This window comes from Sphaerodactylus townsendi, linkage group LG06 (assembly GCF_021028975.2).
Source record: "Sphaerodactylus townsendi isolate TG3544 linkage group LG06, MPM_Stown_v2.3, whole genome shotgun sequence".
Lineage (NCBI taxonomy): Eukaryota > Metazoa > Chordata > Lepidosauria > Squamata > Sphaerodactylidae > Sphaerodactylus > Sphaerodactylus townsendi.
In genome coordinates, this window is record NC_059430.1 from 97,656,534 (window position 1) to 97,675,021 (window position 18,488).

The 18,488-nt window shown below is 44.8% G+C and overlaps 1 protein-coding gene across 2 annotated transcripts; it reads right to left on the reverse strand.

The window, feature by feature from the left end:
- Window positions 1-4,074: 4,074 nt before the first annotated feature.
- On the reverse strand, window positions 4,075-17,086 carry LOC125434172 (gap junction beta-5 protein-like). Of its 2 annotated transcripts, XM_048499179.1 has the most exons (3): window positions 16,819-17,085; window positions 14,263-14,378; window positions 4,075-5,517 (listed from the first exon to the last, which is right to left on the reverse strand). In XM_048499179.1, the coding sequence occupies exon 3, from the start codon at window positions 5,486-5,488 to the stop codon at window positions 4,640-4,642; it is 849 nt and encodes a 282-aa protein (XP_048355136.1). In that variant the 5' UTR covers window positions 5,489-5,517; window positions 14,263-14,378; window positions 16,819-17,085; the 3' UTR covers window positions 4,075-4,639. The 2 variants fall into 2 exon arrangements, with proteins under 2 accessions (XP_048355136.1, XP_048355137.1); XM_048499180.1 differs by lacking the exon at window positions 14,263-14,378 and having other exon boundaries at window positions 16,819-17,086.
- Between the last annotated feature and the right edge of the window lie 1,402 nt (window positions 17,087-18,488).

An 18,488-nucleotide genomic window follows, 5' to 3' on the forward strand; every position in this document is an offset into this window, starting at 1 on the left:
TACTGGCACCCATATAAGTTCCCTGTGGGGGAGATAGCCATGTAGTTTATATTATCCACTTTGCCTGTAGGCTATTAGTTTTAACCCCTAACCCTCCTTCATTGATTACAGACTGTCTAGGTTGGCCAGACTTTATGAAGAGTATCCACCTCCTTTCATATTGTGATCTGCAAGGTTTGATGCTGGGAACTGAGCATTAGGAAGGGAGCGAGTGAATAGATATAGTAGTGGTGTTGTTTAGTATGGTTTAAGTGTTGAGAAGTGTTGATTTGCATGTTCCATCCATGTAGGCGGGTTATATCAAGAGACTCTGGGGAGGCTAGTGCTGGGTCTGGGATCCCAGTGACTGGGGTGTGTGGGAGGTAAGGTGGTGGGACAAGGTATTATAAAGGAAGGAATTGGAGATGTGTGTATATTTTCTCACCTTTCAACCTCCATCCCATCCTGAGATATGATGGCAGTGGGGCAGGTGTATGAACCCTTCTCTAACACTGATGTTGTGTAATGCCAGGTCTACTAATAATAAGGTCACTATGCTGCAAAATTATTTTGGACCTAGCTTGTGTGACTGAGACATGTGTGTGCTGGTGAGACAGTTGTCTTGAAAGAACAAACCTGCCTGCAGGTTTCATAGTCTTTCATCAGTTCTAGACAAAGGTTCAGGATGTGTGGGTGGGTGGGTGGGTGGGGAGAGCAAAACTTCTCTTTCAGAGCACTCCTCATCCCAAAGATCTTCAGTATTGATTGTGTTAACCCCTTCTCGGCACTCAGAAAAAATTAGTAACCACTTCTAGAGAAGTGGTGAGAACTGGTTGGATCCCACCTCTGAGTTTGACTATCTGGCTGGTTTACTGGCCCCTAGCACACCCACAGATTGCTTGCTAGGCCTGCTGGAGGTGGTGTCAAGCTGGGGCTTGGATTTCATGAGGGGATTTTAATGTCCATGGTGATATTGCAACCTCCTTGCAGTCTGTGGACCTAGTGTCTTCCATGGCAGCGCTGGGATTCTCTCAAGTTGTTTCAGGCCCCATGCATCTAGTGGGCCACAAACTGGATTTGATCTTTGGCATAGATGTGTGTCTGAACTCTATCGATATAAGGCCATGGCCTGATTGCTTTCCTCTGAAGGCCTTTCTGGGTATGCTAGCCCTTTCTTGCATAGGCAGTGAACTGATTTATGCTCACCTGTGGAGACGAATGGATCCTGTCAGTTTCCAGAATGCTCTACGGGATCCAATGCCTCCTGGTGACTCGTTAGATGTGTGCTGGTGAAAGACTGTCATAGTAGTCATCTTTCCAAAGCCATTACTGTGATTGCCCCCTGATGTCCTCTTTCCCTTGGTCCAAACTAGCCCTGTTGGATACTGTGGAGCTATGGAGGAGAAATTGGGAGCTTAGATGACAAGAGCGGGATTGGTGGTATACTCATAATGAAACTGCAAGAACATCCTATAGCCGTGATGGCGAACCTTTGGCACTCCAGATGTTATGGACTACAATTCCCATCAGCCCCTTCCAGCATGGCCAATTTATAAGATCCTTCAAGATGGCAGATTTTAAAAAATGTAAATTTAGGTAGTAAGCACCATAGAAACTGTAAGAATACAAAAAATTATGTTTATTCATATGTCTATGTTTACCTTGAGTACTGAAATAAGATTATTTTTTTACAAAAGGAGATAGTAGTGAAGGCTAAAAGAGAACATTATGCAGCCTCTTTTGCATCCATTAGCTGTCAGCCAGCACAATTATTTAGGGTAATTCAATCTTTAATTTCCCTCTCAGAGGAATCTCAAAATAAGGGTGATTTGGCAATTAGCTTTGAGGCTTTTGCAAGCATGCAGATAAACCTTGTTGCTCTGCCAGGACCTTTTCTACAATGTAGATAGAGTGACTAAACTGGAGGATTCTTGGACCAGTTTAGATCCCATGTTGGACCAGTTCAGTTCACTCTCCTGGGCTGATGCTGATCTAAGTGGCTGTGAAACCTACCACCTGCTCCTTCAGCTTGTGCCTGTCGAGGCTCGTGAATGCCAGTGGTGATGGGGTTCGGGGACTTCTGGTGGACATTATTAATCTGTCCCTAAGTTTGAGGGAATTCTCAGGAGAATCAAAAGAGGCAGTAGTGAGACCACTTTTAACGAAGCCATCTTTGGATCCTCCTGTCCCATCCAGTTACCTGTCAGTATCAAATATTTCATTCCTGGGTAAGATAGTTGAGAGGGGAGCAGGTTTTCCTGTAGGACACATCAGCTGTGGACCCATTTCAGTCCAACCTGGTCATGGGATGGAGACCACAATCATTGCTCTCATGGATGATCTCCAAAGACAGCTGGATCAAGGTGGGCCAGTGCTGCTCTTATTACTCAGTCTGACAGCAGCATTTGACAAGGTCAAGTCACAAACTATTGGCCCACTGTCTTGCTGATATTGGTATATGTGAGACAACCTTGCAATGACTAATCTGATTATTCCAACATCTGGGACAGAGGGTAGTGCAAGGGGAGAGGATGTGCAATCCATACAACAGTCATCTCCAGATTAGATTACTGTAACTTGTTTTCTGCAGGACTACTCTTGAGACTGCTCCAGAAACTTCACTAGTCCAGAATGTGGCAGCATGGGTCTTTATGAAGATTCTGTGGAAGGAACATATTCAACCAGTGCTCTGCTAGCTGCACTGGCTCCAGGCAGAGTGCCAAACCAGGTACAAGGTTTTGATGTCGACTCAAAGCCCTTAACAGCCTTGGACCTTTGTATCTGTGGGACTATCTCTCCCGATACACACACACAGACACACACAGACACACAGACACACAGACACACAGACACACACACACACACACACACCGCCAAGAGTGCTTCACTCAGTAGGGAACAACTTACTGTGGTCCCAGGCCCCCAACTGTCCTCAACTAGAGCGAGAGCCTTTTCAGCTCTGGCCCCAGCCTGGTGAAGCTCTGAGTCTGGTAAGATCTGGGCCATGTGGGACCTGTTGCAATTCCGCAGGGGCTGTAAAACTGACATGTTCTACCAGGCTCACGGCTGAGGACAACAATAATTTCCACCGAGTGGCCCTGCCTGTCCCTCCTTCTCCCCGTTATTGAACTACTTGTTCCTTACTCCCATCTTCCTAATTGAGGGCACTTTTGCACATGCAGAATAATGCACTTTCAATCCACTTTCACAATTGTTTGCAATTTTGCACAGTAAAATCCAGCTGCAAAGTGCACTGAAAGTAGATTGAAAGTGCATTATTCTGCATGTGTGAAATTGCCCTGAGAGTTTCCAGTTGTTTCATCTCCTTTTCCCCTTTCTGACTGGTTCTCCCATTATTGTATATGCTTAAGGTCCCATTGTGTTTTATTATTTATCGAGGATTTAAAAATTGTTGAATTATGTAATTTTAATCTTTGTCAATTTTGGTTGTAAGCTGCCCCGAGTCTGACTTGGTTGGGAAAGGGTGAGTTGAAAATAAAGCAAACAAACAAATTTGAATTTTTATCTCTTCTGTTGGATTAGGCAGCAAATCTCTGGGGCCATTTTAGAACAGGACAACAGTGCTGGGGGAAAGTTTAATCTTCCTTTCCTCACACCACAGTCCTGAGCTTTGGATACAAAACAATCAGCATCTTGTCTTGTTTGGACCTCTAACTCTCAAAATGAGCAAAGGGTATCGGCCAAATTATATGATTGCCATGATATGAAAGCATCAAAGCTGCGCGGCATTCCTTTTTTAAGCCACAAAGCATTTGTGGCCAAGTTTTTTCACTCATGTTTAGAGACCATTTTTGTATTATTGTAATTTGGTGCAATAAACCAGGGGTTGGGTCCCCATCCTCTTGAGCCTGTGGGTACCTTTAGAATCCTGACACAGGTGGGTGGGTGAAGCCACAAAACAGATGCTGTGGGAGGCAGGCCACAAAATGGCATCAAAGAAGGCAGAGCCAACTACACACACGCATACGTGACCACACAAAAGAGGTCCAAATGCAGAGGAACAAGAGGAGTATTTTTTCAAAATACATTTGGAGAGAAAGAGAATAAAACAAACACTGCAGAGGCAGCTGTTACAGAATTATTTATTTGCACACCTAATCAGATCTCCAAGGGTCAAATAGAAGACCTGCTGGGTAGGAGCCCTACCTGATCCCACTTACTGTCTAAAAATACCTGGTGAGTGCCAGGAAAGCTGTCAGCTTGCAGCATGCCACCCATGGGCACCTTGTTGGGAGGCCCTGCAAGAGATGGTACTGCTTTCAGAAATGTATTCTGGAAATAAGCCATAATGACTATGCAATATCTTCTTTGCTGAAGCGATAGTGGACTTAGCGGAGCCCATATCACAAGCAAAAAAAAATATCTCTCAAAGTACTTGCAACTCTTGGAAGACAACTACAGTACCTCCGGGCTTATAGATCACAACATTAAGGAATGACAATACATCAGGATATGGAGTTTGTTTTAATGAAGAGCTTAGGCTGTCTTATGTCATAAGGGAACATATGGCAGAGGCCAACAGAGCTAGATTAGCTCCATATTCTTCTCCCAACCTTCTCTCCATTTCTCATGTCACGTCTGTGCCAAAGAAGGCACAATGATTCTTCCACCGGTGGTCTGTTCTTGCTTGGTGCACCTTTTACCCTACTTTCTCATGTTTTGATGTAGCAGACAGGTTGCTGCTTGAGAGAGATGCAGTAGCTGGTTTGTAATCTGTCCCATGGAACACCTGTACACCCACTTCACAGCCTTCCTGTTGACAAGGGGGAAGGGAGCCAGGGTCCTTGTGAATGAGGGTCCCACTGCGGTGTCGGTTGTATCTTTCACTTCGGGAACGAAGAACCTCCTTACATCTTTTCCCAATGAGGTAGCCCGCTTCAATGAGGCTGAGAAGGATGCAGATGCAAGCAGTCACAACCATGAACAGAGTGAAGATGTTCTTCTCTGTTGGCCTGGATATGTAGCAATCAACAATGTTAGGACAAGGTGGCAGGAAACACTTTACTAGCAGGGGGAGGGTGTAGTCTGGGTAAATAATATAGAAAACAATGAGGAACGTGATGTCCACAGCAGCCTTGAAGATGAGGCTGAAGAGGTAGGTCCACCACAAGCCCCCACGCTTCTTGCCAATGTCAGGGAAGAGCCGCCTGCCAGTGTCTCCATATTTCTCCCTGAACCTTCTCTCTTTTGCTTCTCGGTAGGCAACGTGCATGATGACCAAAAAGGAGGGGCAGGTGACAAGGATCAGCTGAAGGGCCCACAGGCGGATGTGGGAGACCGGGAAGTAATGGTCAAAGCAAACATTGGGGCAGCCCGGCTGCTCCGTATTGCAGTCAAAGTCCTTGCTGTCATCACCCCACACTTTCTCAGCAGCCACGAGATAGACCAGCAGCCGGAAGATGAAAACGACCGAGAGCCAGATGCGTCCAAAGGCTGTGGAGTACTTGTTAACTCCACTTAGGAGTCCTTCAAAGATTCCCCAGTTCATGGTCTCTGTCTGGTTTCAGTTAACAACCCCTGAAACGAGATGGGTAGTAGAAGTCAGTATAGGTGCCTCACCAATGTGGCCTAGGTATAGAACCCCTTGGTAGCTGAATGATGACATCTCATTGCTTTGCTAGAGTTGAGTCACCTCATGGAGGTGGGAACAAATTAAAGGTTGCAATCCACACCTTGGATATTGTGCTAGAGCAATAATTATCAATTGGGTCATCTTGTTCACTCAAGAAAAGCCAGCCGTGAACACTCATTTTAGTGCAAGGATAGCGTAACATCCATGGGGTGTGGAGGTAACTGAGGTTCATATGGGTGCCCTCCCCACTCTAGCTCCCACTTGTCCACCTCTTAAGCCCATACTCCTTATTGTCTTTAGAGATCTATTCTGCCATTTCAGCCAAATTTGTCAAGGAGCTGTGTAGGGTAGTTTTGAAAGCTCAGGAAGCTCAGATCCAGTTAAAATGAAAGCAGCCCACTCACGTTACAATATGGGAAGGGAAGGACCATGGTTCAGTGGTAGAGCATCGGCTTTGATTATGTGCTTTGCCCCAAGTTCAATCCCCAATATCTCCAGTTAAAAGGATCAGGTAAGTGGGGAAAGACCTCCTCTCCTGAGGCCCTGATGACAGCTGCTAGTCTGAGCAGACAATACTGATCTTGGTGGCTCGCAAAATAAAATAAGGATAAAATCACAGAAGCACATAACATAAGGTCAAACCATTAAAACCTCTGCATAAATTATCTCATAACATTTAAAAACCCTTTCTAACTGTACCTGAATATAAGTTTGTTAAAAAAGAGAGCCAAAATTTAAAAAAACCACAAAAACTCCCTAATTAAAAGCCCAGAAAAAGAGAAACGGTTTGACCTGTTATGTTGGTAACTACTCTACAAGTTGGTAACTACTCTACAATTACTATGACCATAGGGTTGCCAGATCTCTCACTGGCAACTCTTGTTTCCTGCTGCCACTCTAATTTAAAAAAAAAATGCTGGTGTTGTGTGCTGCGTGATGTCACTTCTGGGATAAACCAGAAATGACATCATGTTGCTGTAGGAATTGCCAGAAACTCTATAAATTTATCACAGAGTTTCTGGTGATTCCTAGAGTGCCTTTTGGGTTTTTGTGGAAGTGATGTTGCAGTGCTTATGATACTGCTACCTTATGTCCACACTCTCCAAACTCCCAGGAGCTGCCAGGCATGGATAGCCTGGAAGCCCTATCTCAGATGGGGCGGGGCGGGGCGGGGCGGGGCGGGGCAGGGCAGGGCAGGGCGGGAGGTGGGTTGCAAGCAAATGAATGGCTCTATGCAGGAAAGGCTGCTAGACTATGAAAACAGAAAACAAGGCCAATTGTTCTATTTACTGGAATTCCTTCTGCCTATCTCTGTGATCAGCAGATTTACCTTTACCACAAGCTCTATTTCTAAGCCTCCGACATAAGTTTATGAACGTAAACGTGCTCCCTTCTTCAGCAAATGCCTAAATGATGCTTCCTTTTCAGTCATTATTCTCTCATACCTCTCCAGCCCACTCAGCCTTGTGTAAACATTTTAGGCCACACAGATCCATAGCCTTTTCTCTCCTATAATTTCCTTTATTAAGTCACAACTCTATCCCCTAGCCATTTGCTCCACGGTAACTGATCTCTGTGAGCTACAATTCTGAGGAATCTCCAGGTCCCACTTGGAATTGGCAACCCTAGTAAAGGGAAAATGGGTCATCAAGAAGTCTGTTTCATGCCTTTTCAGTCAAATCCTATCAATTTCCCCACCAATTAATTAAACTAATACATCTTTTTAAATTGCTTTAGCAATGCCCCTATTCAATTAGTGCACTTAAAAAAAAGTATTACTTTTTAATAAAAATGCTTCCACAAATAATGGCTAGCAGTGCCTGTTCAGAAAAGGGGCCTCTCTCTCTCTCTCTCTCTCTCTCTCTCTCTCAGTTTCTGGATGCTTCCCCATCTCATGGTGTGGCGTAGCAGTTAAGACCAGTGAGTTCTAAGCTGGAGAACTGGGCTTGATTCTCCACTTCTCCACATGAGCGGCAGACTCTTATCTGGCAAACTGGATTTGTTTCCCAGTTCTTGCACATGAAGCCTGCCAGGTGACCTTGGACGAGTCACAGTTCTCTCTGAACTCTCTCAGCCCCACCAACCTCACAAGGTGCCTGTTGTGGGGAGAGGAAGGGAAAGGAGTTTGTAAGCAGCTTTGAGACTCCTTAAAAGTAGAGAAAATCAGGGTATTAATCCAAACTCTTCTTCTTCAGATAGAGTGCTCTTGTGGCTCCACAGCACTCATTTGCCTGGGTTGTCTTGCCCCACCCAAAATTATCCTTCCAAAGGACTTCTCTAGCTGAACAATGCAACAGGCAACCATGCGGGGATGTAATCCTTCTCCCTCAGGAGGGAAAGTCTCTTCTCAAATGGTGCAACATCAAACAAAACTACAAGTTGTTTCCCTTTGTTGCAACAACTGTTTTTATTTGTGTGACACTGGTGAAGATGTAATCAGTTCATTTATTCAAATACACGCAAGGGATCAACTCAGATTTCTTAAACTGATGAATACCATGAAAGAATGCATGTTTCTTAATCCCTCTGGAGGCCCAGTATGTTTTGCAGATTTTCATGTAACTGTCCACTGACTTATTTAAAAATGAAAAGAACTCCCTTAAGACTCCTGTCAGGAGAGAAAGAAAGGCAGGGGCGGAGGTATCTGACAAAGTGAGCTCGGTTGGAATACATTTCTGTAGTATTTAACAGGAGATTCCTGGATACTCCTGCTTGGTTTTCTGTAAAAGACAAGCACAGCCAGGTACCCCTCTCGAATCATCTGGGATTTATGTCTGGGGCTTAACCCTTTCCGTGGAGGGCATTTTACTGCTTAGAATCCTGAAGGGAAACAGATATGAGGACCTGCATCTTTGAATTATAAAACTAATTGCTTTTATTCATATTTCCATGCCGCCTCTTCAGAGTCCTGCTCAACGCAACTTAATTAAAATAATAAACTGTCAATAACAAAAACAATGAATCAAACAATTTTCCTCCATGTGGAAGAGAAAAAGCAAGGGCAGCATGGCCAACTTTGTGCCTGGCAATTCTAGAATTTGGTTGGTAAAGTCTGCGAAAGAGGAGCATCACAGACATAGTGATGTTACTTCTAGGTGATCACCTGGAAGTGATGCCACAGTCACCCATGAAGCTCTAGGAATTCCTCCCAAAACTATGGTAAATACCATAGAGAACAGGGGAAATCAGAGTTGCAGATAGTGTGATGTCAGACACCTGGATGTGACATCGCAGTATCTGTAACGTTGCTTCCCGTTCCCTCCCCCCCTTTATTCAAAATTGAAATATTACATTCTTTTTCTTCGTGGTACTCAATTCATGAAGAACAGGTATGGGCACCAGCTCTAAGTTGGAAAATACCTCGAGATTTTGGGGGTGGAGCCTAGGAGGGCAGTGTTTGGTAAGGGGGGGATCTCAGTAGGGTACAATGCCATAGAGTCCACTCTTCAGCACAGCCATTTTATCAAGAGTAAGTGATCTCTGTTGTCTGGAGACCGGCTGTAATGGTGGGAGATCTCCAGGCCGCACCTGGAGGCTGGAAAGCCTAAGCACAGGTAGTGGACAGTGGGGTTAGAAGTTTGCTTGCCATGAACAGACAATTCATAATGTTATGATTTTTTGTTAAGAGAAATGACCAGCAACGATAGAAGTAAGACCTTTCCCTTCTCCCCTCGTCTGCACTCTCATTGTATTTTAAAAGGCAACCTAGGGGGTGGGAGGAACATTTACACAGAACTTTGGACACAAGAGTGCCAATTTTCTTGTGCTCAGTCCTGGAAGGAATGGTTTTTTTTAGACACCATGCCAAAGGATACTGAGAGGCCTTTGTTGCTGGAATTCCAGTGTCAGTCCCCTGCCATTATAAAAAGCTTTGTCATGTACCACAGCCAGAAATTGCCAGGTACAGCTTAACGAAAACAGTTAATGCAGCAGCAGGCCAGTGACTCATTCACTAGTTCTGTACCTGTCTGTGCCAGGATTCCCTCCCACTGCTGGCAACTCAGCTTTTCCCACAGTAGCGATGAAGAAACTGAGAGAAAGCACAGCTCTTTCCACATTCGCACCCGCTCCGCCTGACCATCTTACTGCCCCGCCCTGTGTCCAGAAGGAAAATATTACGAATGACCAATAAACCATTCCAAACAACATTCCTTTCCAGGAAAAAGTCGATCAAGCTGCATAAAAAGCATTGCTGGGTTAGGATCCTAACATGGCATGCAGGAATGCACCCAGACTTGGGCTCAGTGTCCCAAATAAGATGGGTGCTCCCTAATTTGGGAATACCATTCATTCAGCAGTGCTTAGTTCAGAGGGAAAAGGAGGGAGCGTCAGATACATTCCAAATCACTGCTAAACAGGTGAATAACAGAAACTGGGAAATGGAAACACTTCAGAGGACATTATTTATTTGCTTATACACTTTCCTTCCCAGTGGAGACTATGGTGGAAAGGGGGGAAGAGAGAGAAAGGGAGTGAGAAAGAGAGAAAGAAAGAGAGAGAGGAGAGGAGAGAGACAGAGAAAGGGGGAAGAGAGAGAAAAGGGGGGAAAAGGTGGAAGAGCGTGTTCGTCCTCTCTCCCTCTCCCTCTCTCTGAGAGAGGCCCCTTCCACACATGCAGAATAATGCACTTTCAATCCACTTTCACAATTGTTTGCAAGTGGATTTTTCTATTCCACAAGTAAAATTTGGCTGCAAAGTGCATTGAAAGTGGACAGAAAGTGCATTATTCTGCATGTGTGAAAGGGGCCTAATGAGTGCACTCAGGATATGGGTCCCAGCTCCCTTTATTAGGATGGTTATGAAGCCGCCTTCTTCCTCCTGTACTCCTAATCTGTTCTCCATGAGATTTTTTTTAACATGGTTCCAGTTGGGGTGAAATATTTTTGAGGAGGGTATTGCTAAGTATTTACCTATTTGGGTGCTCTTTTTTCTTCTCCAACAGTGCATCTGCATGCTGGAGACCCAGTGTTGCAGTACTCTCTCGTGAATCCGGGAATTCTCTTCCCCACTTTCCTACCACCTTAGAATCAACAGTTTGGATCCAGACTAGCAGGGGTCTGGCAACCCTATCCCCATCATACACTGATTTCCATGAAATGCTGCTCCTATGGGATAAGGGGCCTGCAGGCACAGCATGGAGGTGTCCATAGCAAGAAAGTCGAAATTGCTAATTTAATCTGGATTAAATTTGCATTTACATAATTCATATATATGTAAATAAACATTTACACAAACGTTTACACACCCAACTTTCTCCTGAGTGCTGAAGGTGGGTAAAAAATAAGGTGGTAAAAAATAAAATAAAGGTGGGTAAAAAATAAAATAAAATCACCAACGGGATAAAACAAATGAATCGGAAACAGACATTATCTTGTTGATAAGGGAATTTGATGATCTAGAAGAAAGTGAGAATCTATGTAGTGTTAACTCCAGCCAGCCACATGCATGAGACGTGGACAGATGGCAATTAAACCCTGAGAGGTTTGCTTTGCTGCTCTGCTGATTCAGGGCTTGAAGCTGGAAATACAGGAAGCTGTTTCCTGAAAGATGGAAAATGAGAACGCCTAAGGAAGGGGGAAGGGGTAACACAGGATTTTATGCACCATCCTCATGTCCGGAAGTGACACTGTTGTTCCTTCCATGTTGTCTTGAGGGCTAGGAGTGATTAGCACTGGTGCCACGTGGCTTGGAATGAACTCCTGGTAAGTCTCTGTCACGGCTCTCACTCAGTTTTCATCTGTGTACATTGTAAATATACCCATCTTGGCAGAAAATGATTTTCTTGTCATTGGGTAGGGAATGGAAATGATAAGAGAGAGCTCCAACACTAGTATACTTGCACTTTCCAGCATTTGGAAGTCTCTCACAGACTCTCCCCTCCCGTTAGTGGTACGGATCAGTGGAAAGAGTATTCAATGGGGCAGATATAAGAAAGATAATTTGGATTAAGGAAATCTGATAGTCATGGGACTAGCCATCATACAGGACTTCCCTAAAGCATCAGATGCACTGTTTATACTTCTTACCTACAAATGCTTTAAAAGATGCAACCTGGTTGATAGTAGAAGCTCAGTAAGGACTGTGGCATTGGCAAATAGACTGTCTTCTTATCCATGGCCTGTTCGTTCCTTCCTATGCATCCATCTCTCTATCTATATAACATTTATACCTTGCTTTATTCCCAGTGGGAACCAAAGCAGCCAACAGCCAGTGTGATGAAGTGGTCGGAGTGTAAGACTAGGATCTGGAAGAACTGTCTTTGAATCCCCACTCAGACATGAAAGCTCACTGGTGATTTTGGGCCAGCCACACACTTTCTGCCTAACCTACCTGTGAAGACAAAATGAACAACGTAAGATGCTTTGGGTCCCCATCTGGGTATAAATTTATCCTCACAACAGGAACTCCCTGAAGTAGGTTAGTGTGACAGTGACAATGACAGGCTCAAGTAGGGCTGCCAGGCCAATCCAGGTGGTGACTGGAGATCTCCTGGGATCACAACTGATCTCCAGGTGGCAGAGGTCAATTCACCTGAAGAAAATGGTCACTTTGGAAGGCAAGATATTATACCTCATTATACCTCACTGAAATCCCTCCCCAAATGCCACCTTCCCCATGCTCCACCTCCAAATTTCCAGGTATGTCCCAATGCATACCTGGCAATCCTAGGCCCAAGGTCACCCAGAAAGCTTCTATGGCAGAGTGGAGATAATCACTATCTGACTGTCTGTCCACTTATCTATTTATTCCATTTAAAAGGACATCAAATATACACCATTCAGGATGTATATCTACCTTGTCAGTTCCGTTTCCCACTGCTATGATAGAACTGTGCACAAAAAATGGCTTCTGACAGCAAAGAAAGATGGTACTTCCATTTCTTCAAATGTGATAGCTCAGCTTTCCCCCGCCCCACTTGTGCCTGCGTCATCAAAAGGAAATGTCAGAACTGGATCACCAATAGAGCTGGCAGATAGAAGGGTGTCATCACAGGTTGCAATCTTGACACTTCCCTGGAAGCAAGCCCAATTGGATAACAGGGGACTTACTTCTGAATTGGACCTGCTTAACATGGTTCCCACAACCCACCAACATTTTACAGATGAAAATGGGGATGTGCTGGTAACAGCAGCCTGACTTGTGCCAGGAAAGAACGGGGCAGAAATAAAATAAAATAAATGCATAAATAAATAACAAGGTGAATATTACTGCCTGAGCGCCCCCCCCCCCTCTTCTCCCCCCTTCTTTATATGGAGCTGAAGGTTCTATTCCAGCTTCTGCATGTTGTATTTTGCACTAAAGAAATTTAAAAGTAGAGGGTGATTGTTCAGCAGTGGTGAAACATACTGTCAAGTTGGAACCAACTTATGGCAACCCCAAACGGCTTTCAAAGCAAGTTACGAAAGAGGTGCCATTGTCTGAGGATCACCTCAGATTTCCTTGGTGGTGTCCCATCTAAGTACTACCAGGGCCAACCTCGCTTAGCTTCCCAGATCTGACAAGATCAGGCTAGCCTGGGCCATCCAGGCCATGGATATTTGTTCAGCGTAAACATACAGAACTGCAGTATACACCTTTGTGAAATGGCAGGCTGAGCTTAGCAGTGTCTTAGTGTTCACATGCAGCATTAATACGCATATGAACTAGAGAGGCATCCACCTGCCCACTTAGAAGTGTGGCCAGTGGTGGGATCCAACAATTTTGATAACAGGTTCTGATGGTGGTGGGATTCAAACAGTGGCGCCGCCGCACACACGCACCTCCAGTCCCTGTTGGGCAGGGAGGTTGCTTTAGTAACCTCTTCTTGGCACTCAGAAAAAATTAGTAACCCCTTCTAGAGAAGTGGTGAGAACTGGTTGGATCCCACCTCTGAGTGTGACCTCCAGAGATTCAAGGGAGATAACTGAATTCCCAAAGGAAGAACTCCTTTCAATGTACCCACAGGGCACCCCCCCCCCGTTGTTGTTTTTTTAAAAAACTGTACAGATGACACATTTACTAGGAACATATATGAGGAAACTGGCACTGTCCCTGGCACATAGGGATTTTGGGATGGTTAAAAAGAAATCTGATGGTTGAACGAAAAAAGCAAGAGGAGGAGCTTTTGGTATACCAAGTGATGAGACTCAATGGGCCTGTCCATTAATAAACAGTATTTCCAAGACCAGGTCCAGCAAGTAGAATGTTGTCCCTGGTTTCTGCTTCTCTTCCACTGCTGAATGATTCAGCAAGTGGGACAAAGAGACCTCTGAAAACGAGTAAAGGAATTTGTGAAGGGGACGGCACAGATCTTTGAAGCTGAGTTGTCCACTTTCTCTCCTGTTCCTACTTATTTGAAGTTGGGAGAGTACAGTTGCCAACCCTGGGAAATACCTGGAGATTTGGAGGGTGGGTCTTGGGGAAGATGGGATTAGGGGACAGGACCTTAGCAGGATACACTACCATTATGGTTGCCAGCTCTGGGTTAGGAAATACCTGGAGATTTTAGGGGTGGAGCCTGAGGAGGGGAGGGTTTAGAGAGGGACTTCAGTGGGTTATGGGTCTCCTTTGCAATGGCCATTTTCTCCAAGGGAACTGATCTCTGTCTCCTGGAGATTAGTTGTAATTCCAGGAGATCTCCAGGCACCACTGAGAGGCTGGTATCCTTAAATCTGTAGACTTTTGCACAGGTTTGGTCAAGTCTATATTACCTTTGGATCAGATTCTCAATTGTGCACGTGTTTCCTCCTCTTCAGAACTGACTGCACTGCAGATCAGAGAAGCCCTGCAGTTTCCAGGAGTAGACAAAGCACGATTTTTTTCCTGCCTGCACAGGGAAAACAGAACATTATGTATTTTGCTTCCTGTGGCTTTTTCACTCCTCCCCGCCTTCTCCTACCCATGCAGGAGCAATTCCGCTAGCATTTCCAAGGGATCCATAGTCCCTTTTTGATTTTTTTTGTTTTTCAAATTTAATCACTTTTGATATATCCCAGGAGCGACAGATTGAAGGGACGGTCTTTTTTTAAAAAATTAAAGAACAGGCAGCAAACAACCACGTGAACCTGGAAGCAGGAGACGCAGGGGCCAGGGAAGATTACAGCTAGGCTTGGGGGGAGCAATGGGGCACTTCCTTGTGTGTACATGGGGAAACACAGAAAGACCCCACTGCGAAGCACACAGCCATGTGGAAAACCATAAGTGCACACAGGGCTATAGACCCATTGGTGGGATTCAGCAGGTTCACACCACTTTGGCAGAACCAGTTGTTAAAATGGTACTTGTAAATTGCTAAATTATTTGAATCCCACCATCGGAACCAGTTGTTAAATTATTTGAATCCCACCACTGCATAGACCCCACTCTTCAAAACAACCATTTTGTCCAAAGGAACTGATCTCTACTGTCTGGAAATAAGTTGTAATAGCAGGAGATCTCCAGGCTCTACCTGGAGCTTGGCAAACCTATGGGAGACGCTGATTTCAAATGTCATTAAATCACGGAGGAGTTTAGGGCCCATCACACTACTTCAGCCTCTTTTGCATGCAAGGCTGCCAACCCTCAGGTGAGTTGACAGGTCTCCCAGAATTCCAATTTATTTCCAGACCATATGAATCTATTTGCCTGAAGCAAATGGCTCTTTATGGCGTCATACCCCACTGAGGTCTCTCCCCAAGCTCTGCCCCCCCAAATATCAAGGAATTTCCCAACCCAGAGTTGACAGCCTTAGCTGTTCATCTCCAACATTGGGATACAAATGACCAGCTTCTCAGCCTTGCAGTGAAGTTTAGTAGGGGTTATAGGGATTCTGATCTTTATGACAGCACTGAGGCCCCTTCCGCACATGCAGAATAATTCATTTTCAGTCCACTTTCAAAATTGTTTGCAAGTGGATTTTGCTATTCCACACAGTAAAATCCAGCTGCAAAGTGCATTGAAAGTGGTTTGAAAGTGCATTATTCTGCATGTGCGGAAGGGGCCTGAGTGGAGCAAATATACAGTCCCCAGATACATTTCGCCTATATTTGTTCTTGATGTGGAAAAAAATCACGCCAGGTAATTTTATCTTTAAGCTTATTACCTTTAGCAATCTGGTTGTAATTTAAGCCTGTGTTCTTTGCTACTTGCTTGGATTGCTTAACCTTTTCAAAAGGTTACAAAGCAAAGCAAAATGCACCCCAGATCTGAAAATATCCTGCACCACTAGAATTCTATGTCCAGCAAGTGTCCAACTCCCTCTCCCACCACTGGGATTTCATTTGAAACCTAGATTTTGAGTAACCTTAGGAATGTAAAATTATTATTTTCTTTTTCACTGCTTGGCTGATACTTCACAGGGAAATTATTATTATTTATATTATACTACTTCATTTATTGCCTGTCTTTCTTGGTGACATTAAAGGTGGACTGCAGAGTTATTAAACAACTTCAAGCGATTAATCTACCATCCTATTCTCCAAAAGTGCCCTTTTGAAGCTGACCTGTGCTGAACCAGACCATCAGTCATCCAGATCAGAACTGTCTACACACACTGCCAGCAACTCTCCAGGATCTCAGGCTAAAGTGTTTTGCATCACCCACCAACTGATCTTTTTAAACTGGAGCTGCCGGGAATTGAACCTGAGACTTTATGCATGCCAAGCAGATGCTCTCCCACTGAGTCGCAGCCTCCCTGCATTTAACAGTTCTATTGAACTACACAAGATAAACCCAACAGTCCTGTCCAATGCACCTGTCCAATGCAGTCCTGTTCAATACTCCTGAGGCTTCTAGATTGTCACTCATAAAATACAATGCACGGGAGATTCCTCCTCAACCCAGTGCATATAAGAAGAGCTCAGCCTTCACTGCAAATTTCCTAACCCGAGACTTCTTGCAACCTGATACCATTCATCATTGCTTCTTTTCAAAAAGAAGAGGTGCAGGGGCTTAGTGCTGCCCAGGAGTCATTCATGTGTTCTGTTTGCAAGCCCCTTCTTGAAAGTGGCTCTGAGTTCGTACGGCTGAGGAGAGAACAGCTCTCGGCACACTGGAAATATTCTAATGCCGCATCTTTCAAGCATTCCAGCATGAAAAATAGATCTCAGAGCTCAGCCCCGATGAGTTGTGGCTAATACTATGCCCTCCCTTCATGCCCCATGCCTTTCCCCTCACAATTGGTGTTTTTGAGCTTAGCCAGCATAGCTCAGCATACTTCGCCTTTCCTGCAACATGACACTTCGAAGGCTCTCTAGCCACTTTGCCCCGCACAGTGTCCCGAGCCTTACCTGGAGGGAGTCCTCTTTTCCTAAAGTGCTTTCCCCCACTATCAGCTCTTTCCATGGGCAGCATGAAAGTTCTTTTTTCCTCAGTTCATGATCATCAAAACTTCCCGGCTCTTCCTGCCCTGCTCAGAGTGAGAAGGACGGGGAGGAACGAAACATCCCAAAAGGAAGCATTCCAGGGGTGGAGCTCCATTTGGAGGTTGTATTTGAAGACAACAGCCTGTGTCGCAAGAGATGCAGAGGCTGATGGAGGCAGTGAATGCGGTCTGGGTTGCCCCATTACAGAGAGGAGGATTGGAAAAGGGGCAGGAGAGAGGAACCTAGACCATCAGGGCACATTCCCTACCAAGAAAGCTTAAAAGGGGGTTGGAGCTTTTCAGTTTTAAGAAAAAAATCCCTACTGAGAAAGCTTAAAAGGGGGTTGGAGCTTTTCAGTTTTAAGAAAAAAAATCCCTACCAAGAAAGCTTAAAAGGGGGTTGGAGCTTTTCAGTTTTAAGAAAAGATGTCTGAGAAGGGCCCTCGGGCCTGGTGGTGTAGTTACACATAGAAGGCTGCCAAGATGAGGGAGGACCAGAGTACTCCATAGACTGCTGGAGATGGGCAGTGTGCCACAGCATGGGGGAGGGGGTTGGCACCAGGTCTGTTCCAATTGAGCATCTTTTGGGGTTGTTTTTTTCTGAATGTAGGCACATTAAAGAGTCAGTGTGGTGGAGTAATAAGAGTGTCAGACTAGGTTTGAATCCTCACTCTGCCATGAAAGTTTGCAGAGTGATTCGGGGCCAATTGTACACTCTCAGCCTAACCTACTCCAGAGGATTGTTGTGTGGATAAAATGGAGGAGAGGAGAATCGTGTATGCTGCTTTGGCTTCTGTTGGGGAGAACAGCAGGGGATGTATGAAAAAAAAAAGCCAGCATTTGGGAAGGGGGGCACAGATAATCTTTACTTGGTGTGGGACAGAATGATTCTTGGGGCTGTGCATGGGGCTGGTAGAGAGAGCACGTTTTTTTTCCTGGCATGACACTGCAACTCAGAGTCACTCCACGGAAACCGAGGGGCAGGCAAACACCTTCCTCATCATATCACCCATCCTGAATTAACAGAATTTGCTCCTGCAGAATACTGGCCATTTAAATAAATTTAAATACATTAAATAAAAATAACACTGCCCTCCATGACTGTTTTTATTTATTGCAAATCGTTTCTTTCCATCCATCAAGGGACCCTCAGAGTGGGTTTGTCTAATTCCCTTTTAAAGCCGCTTTAAAAAGGAATTAGACAACCCCACTCTGAGGGTCCCTTGATGGATGGAAAGAAACGATTTGCAGTAAATAAAAACCGTCATGGAGGGCAATGTTATTTTTATTTTTAATTCATTTATACCCTACCTTCCTTTCCAATGGAGACCCAAAGCAGCTTACATCGTTCTCGTCTCCTCCATTTTATCCTCACAACAGCCCTGTGAGGTAAGTTAGGCTGAGAGTAGGGCTGGCCCAAGGTCACCCAGTGAGTTTCCATGAAATGAGGAGGGATTTGAACCAAATACTAGTCCAACAGTTTTAACTCATACACCACACAAGCTGTCTGTGATGACTGCCTGAACTTTCACTGCAGTGGCCCTGGAGGAATGTCTAAGGCCAGCACAATATCCCCAATGGCTTCCAGTCAACTTC

Coding starts and splice junctions, on each gene's coding strand:
- LOC125434172 (XM_048499180.1), bottom strand. CDS start 5,488: ATGAACTGGGGAATCTTTGAAGGACTCCTAAGTGGAGTTAACAAGTAC.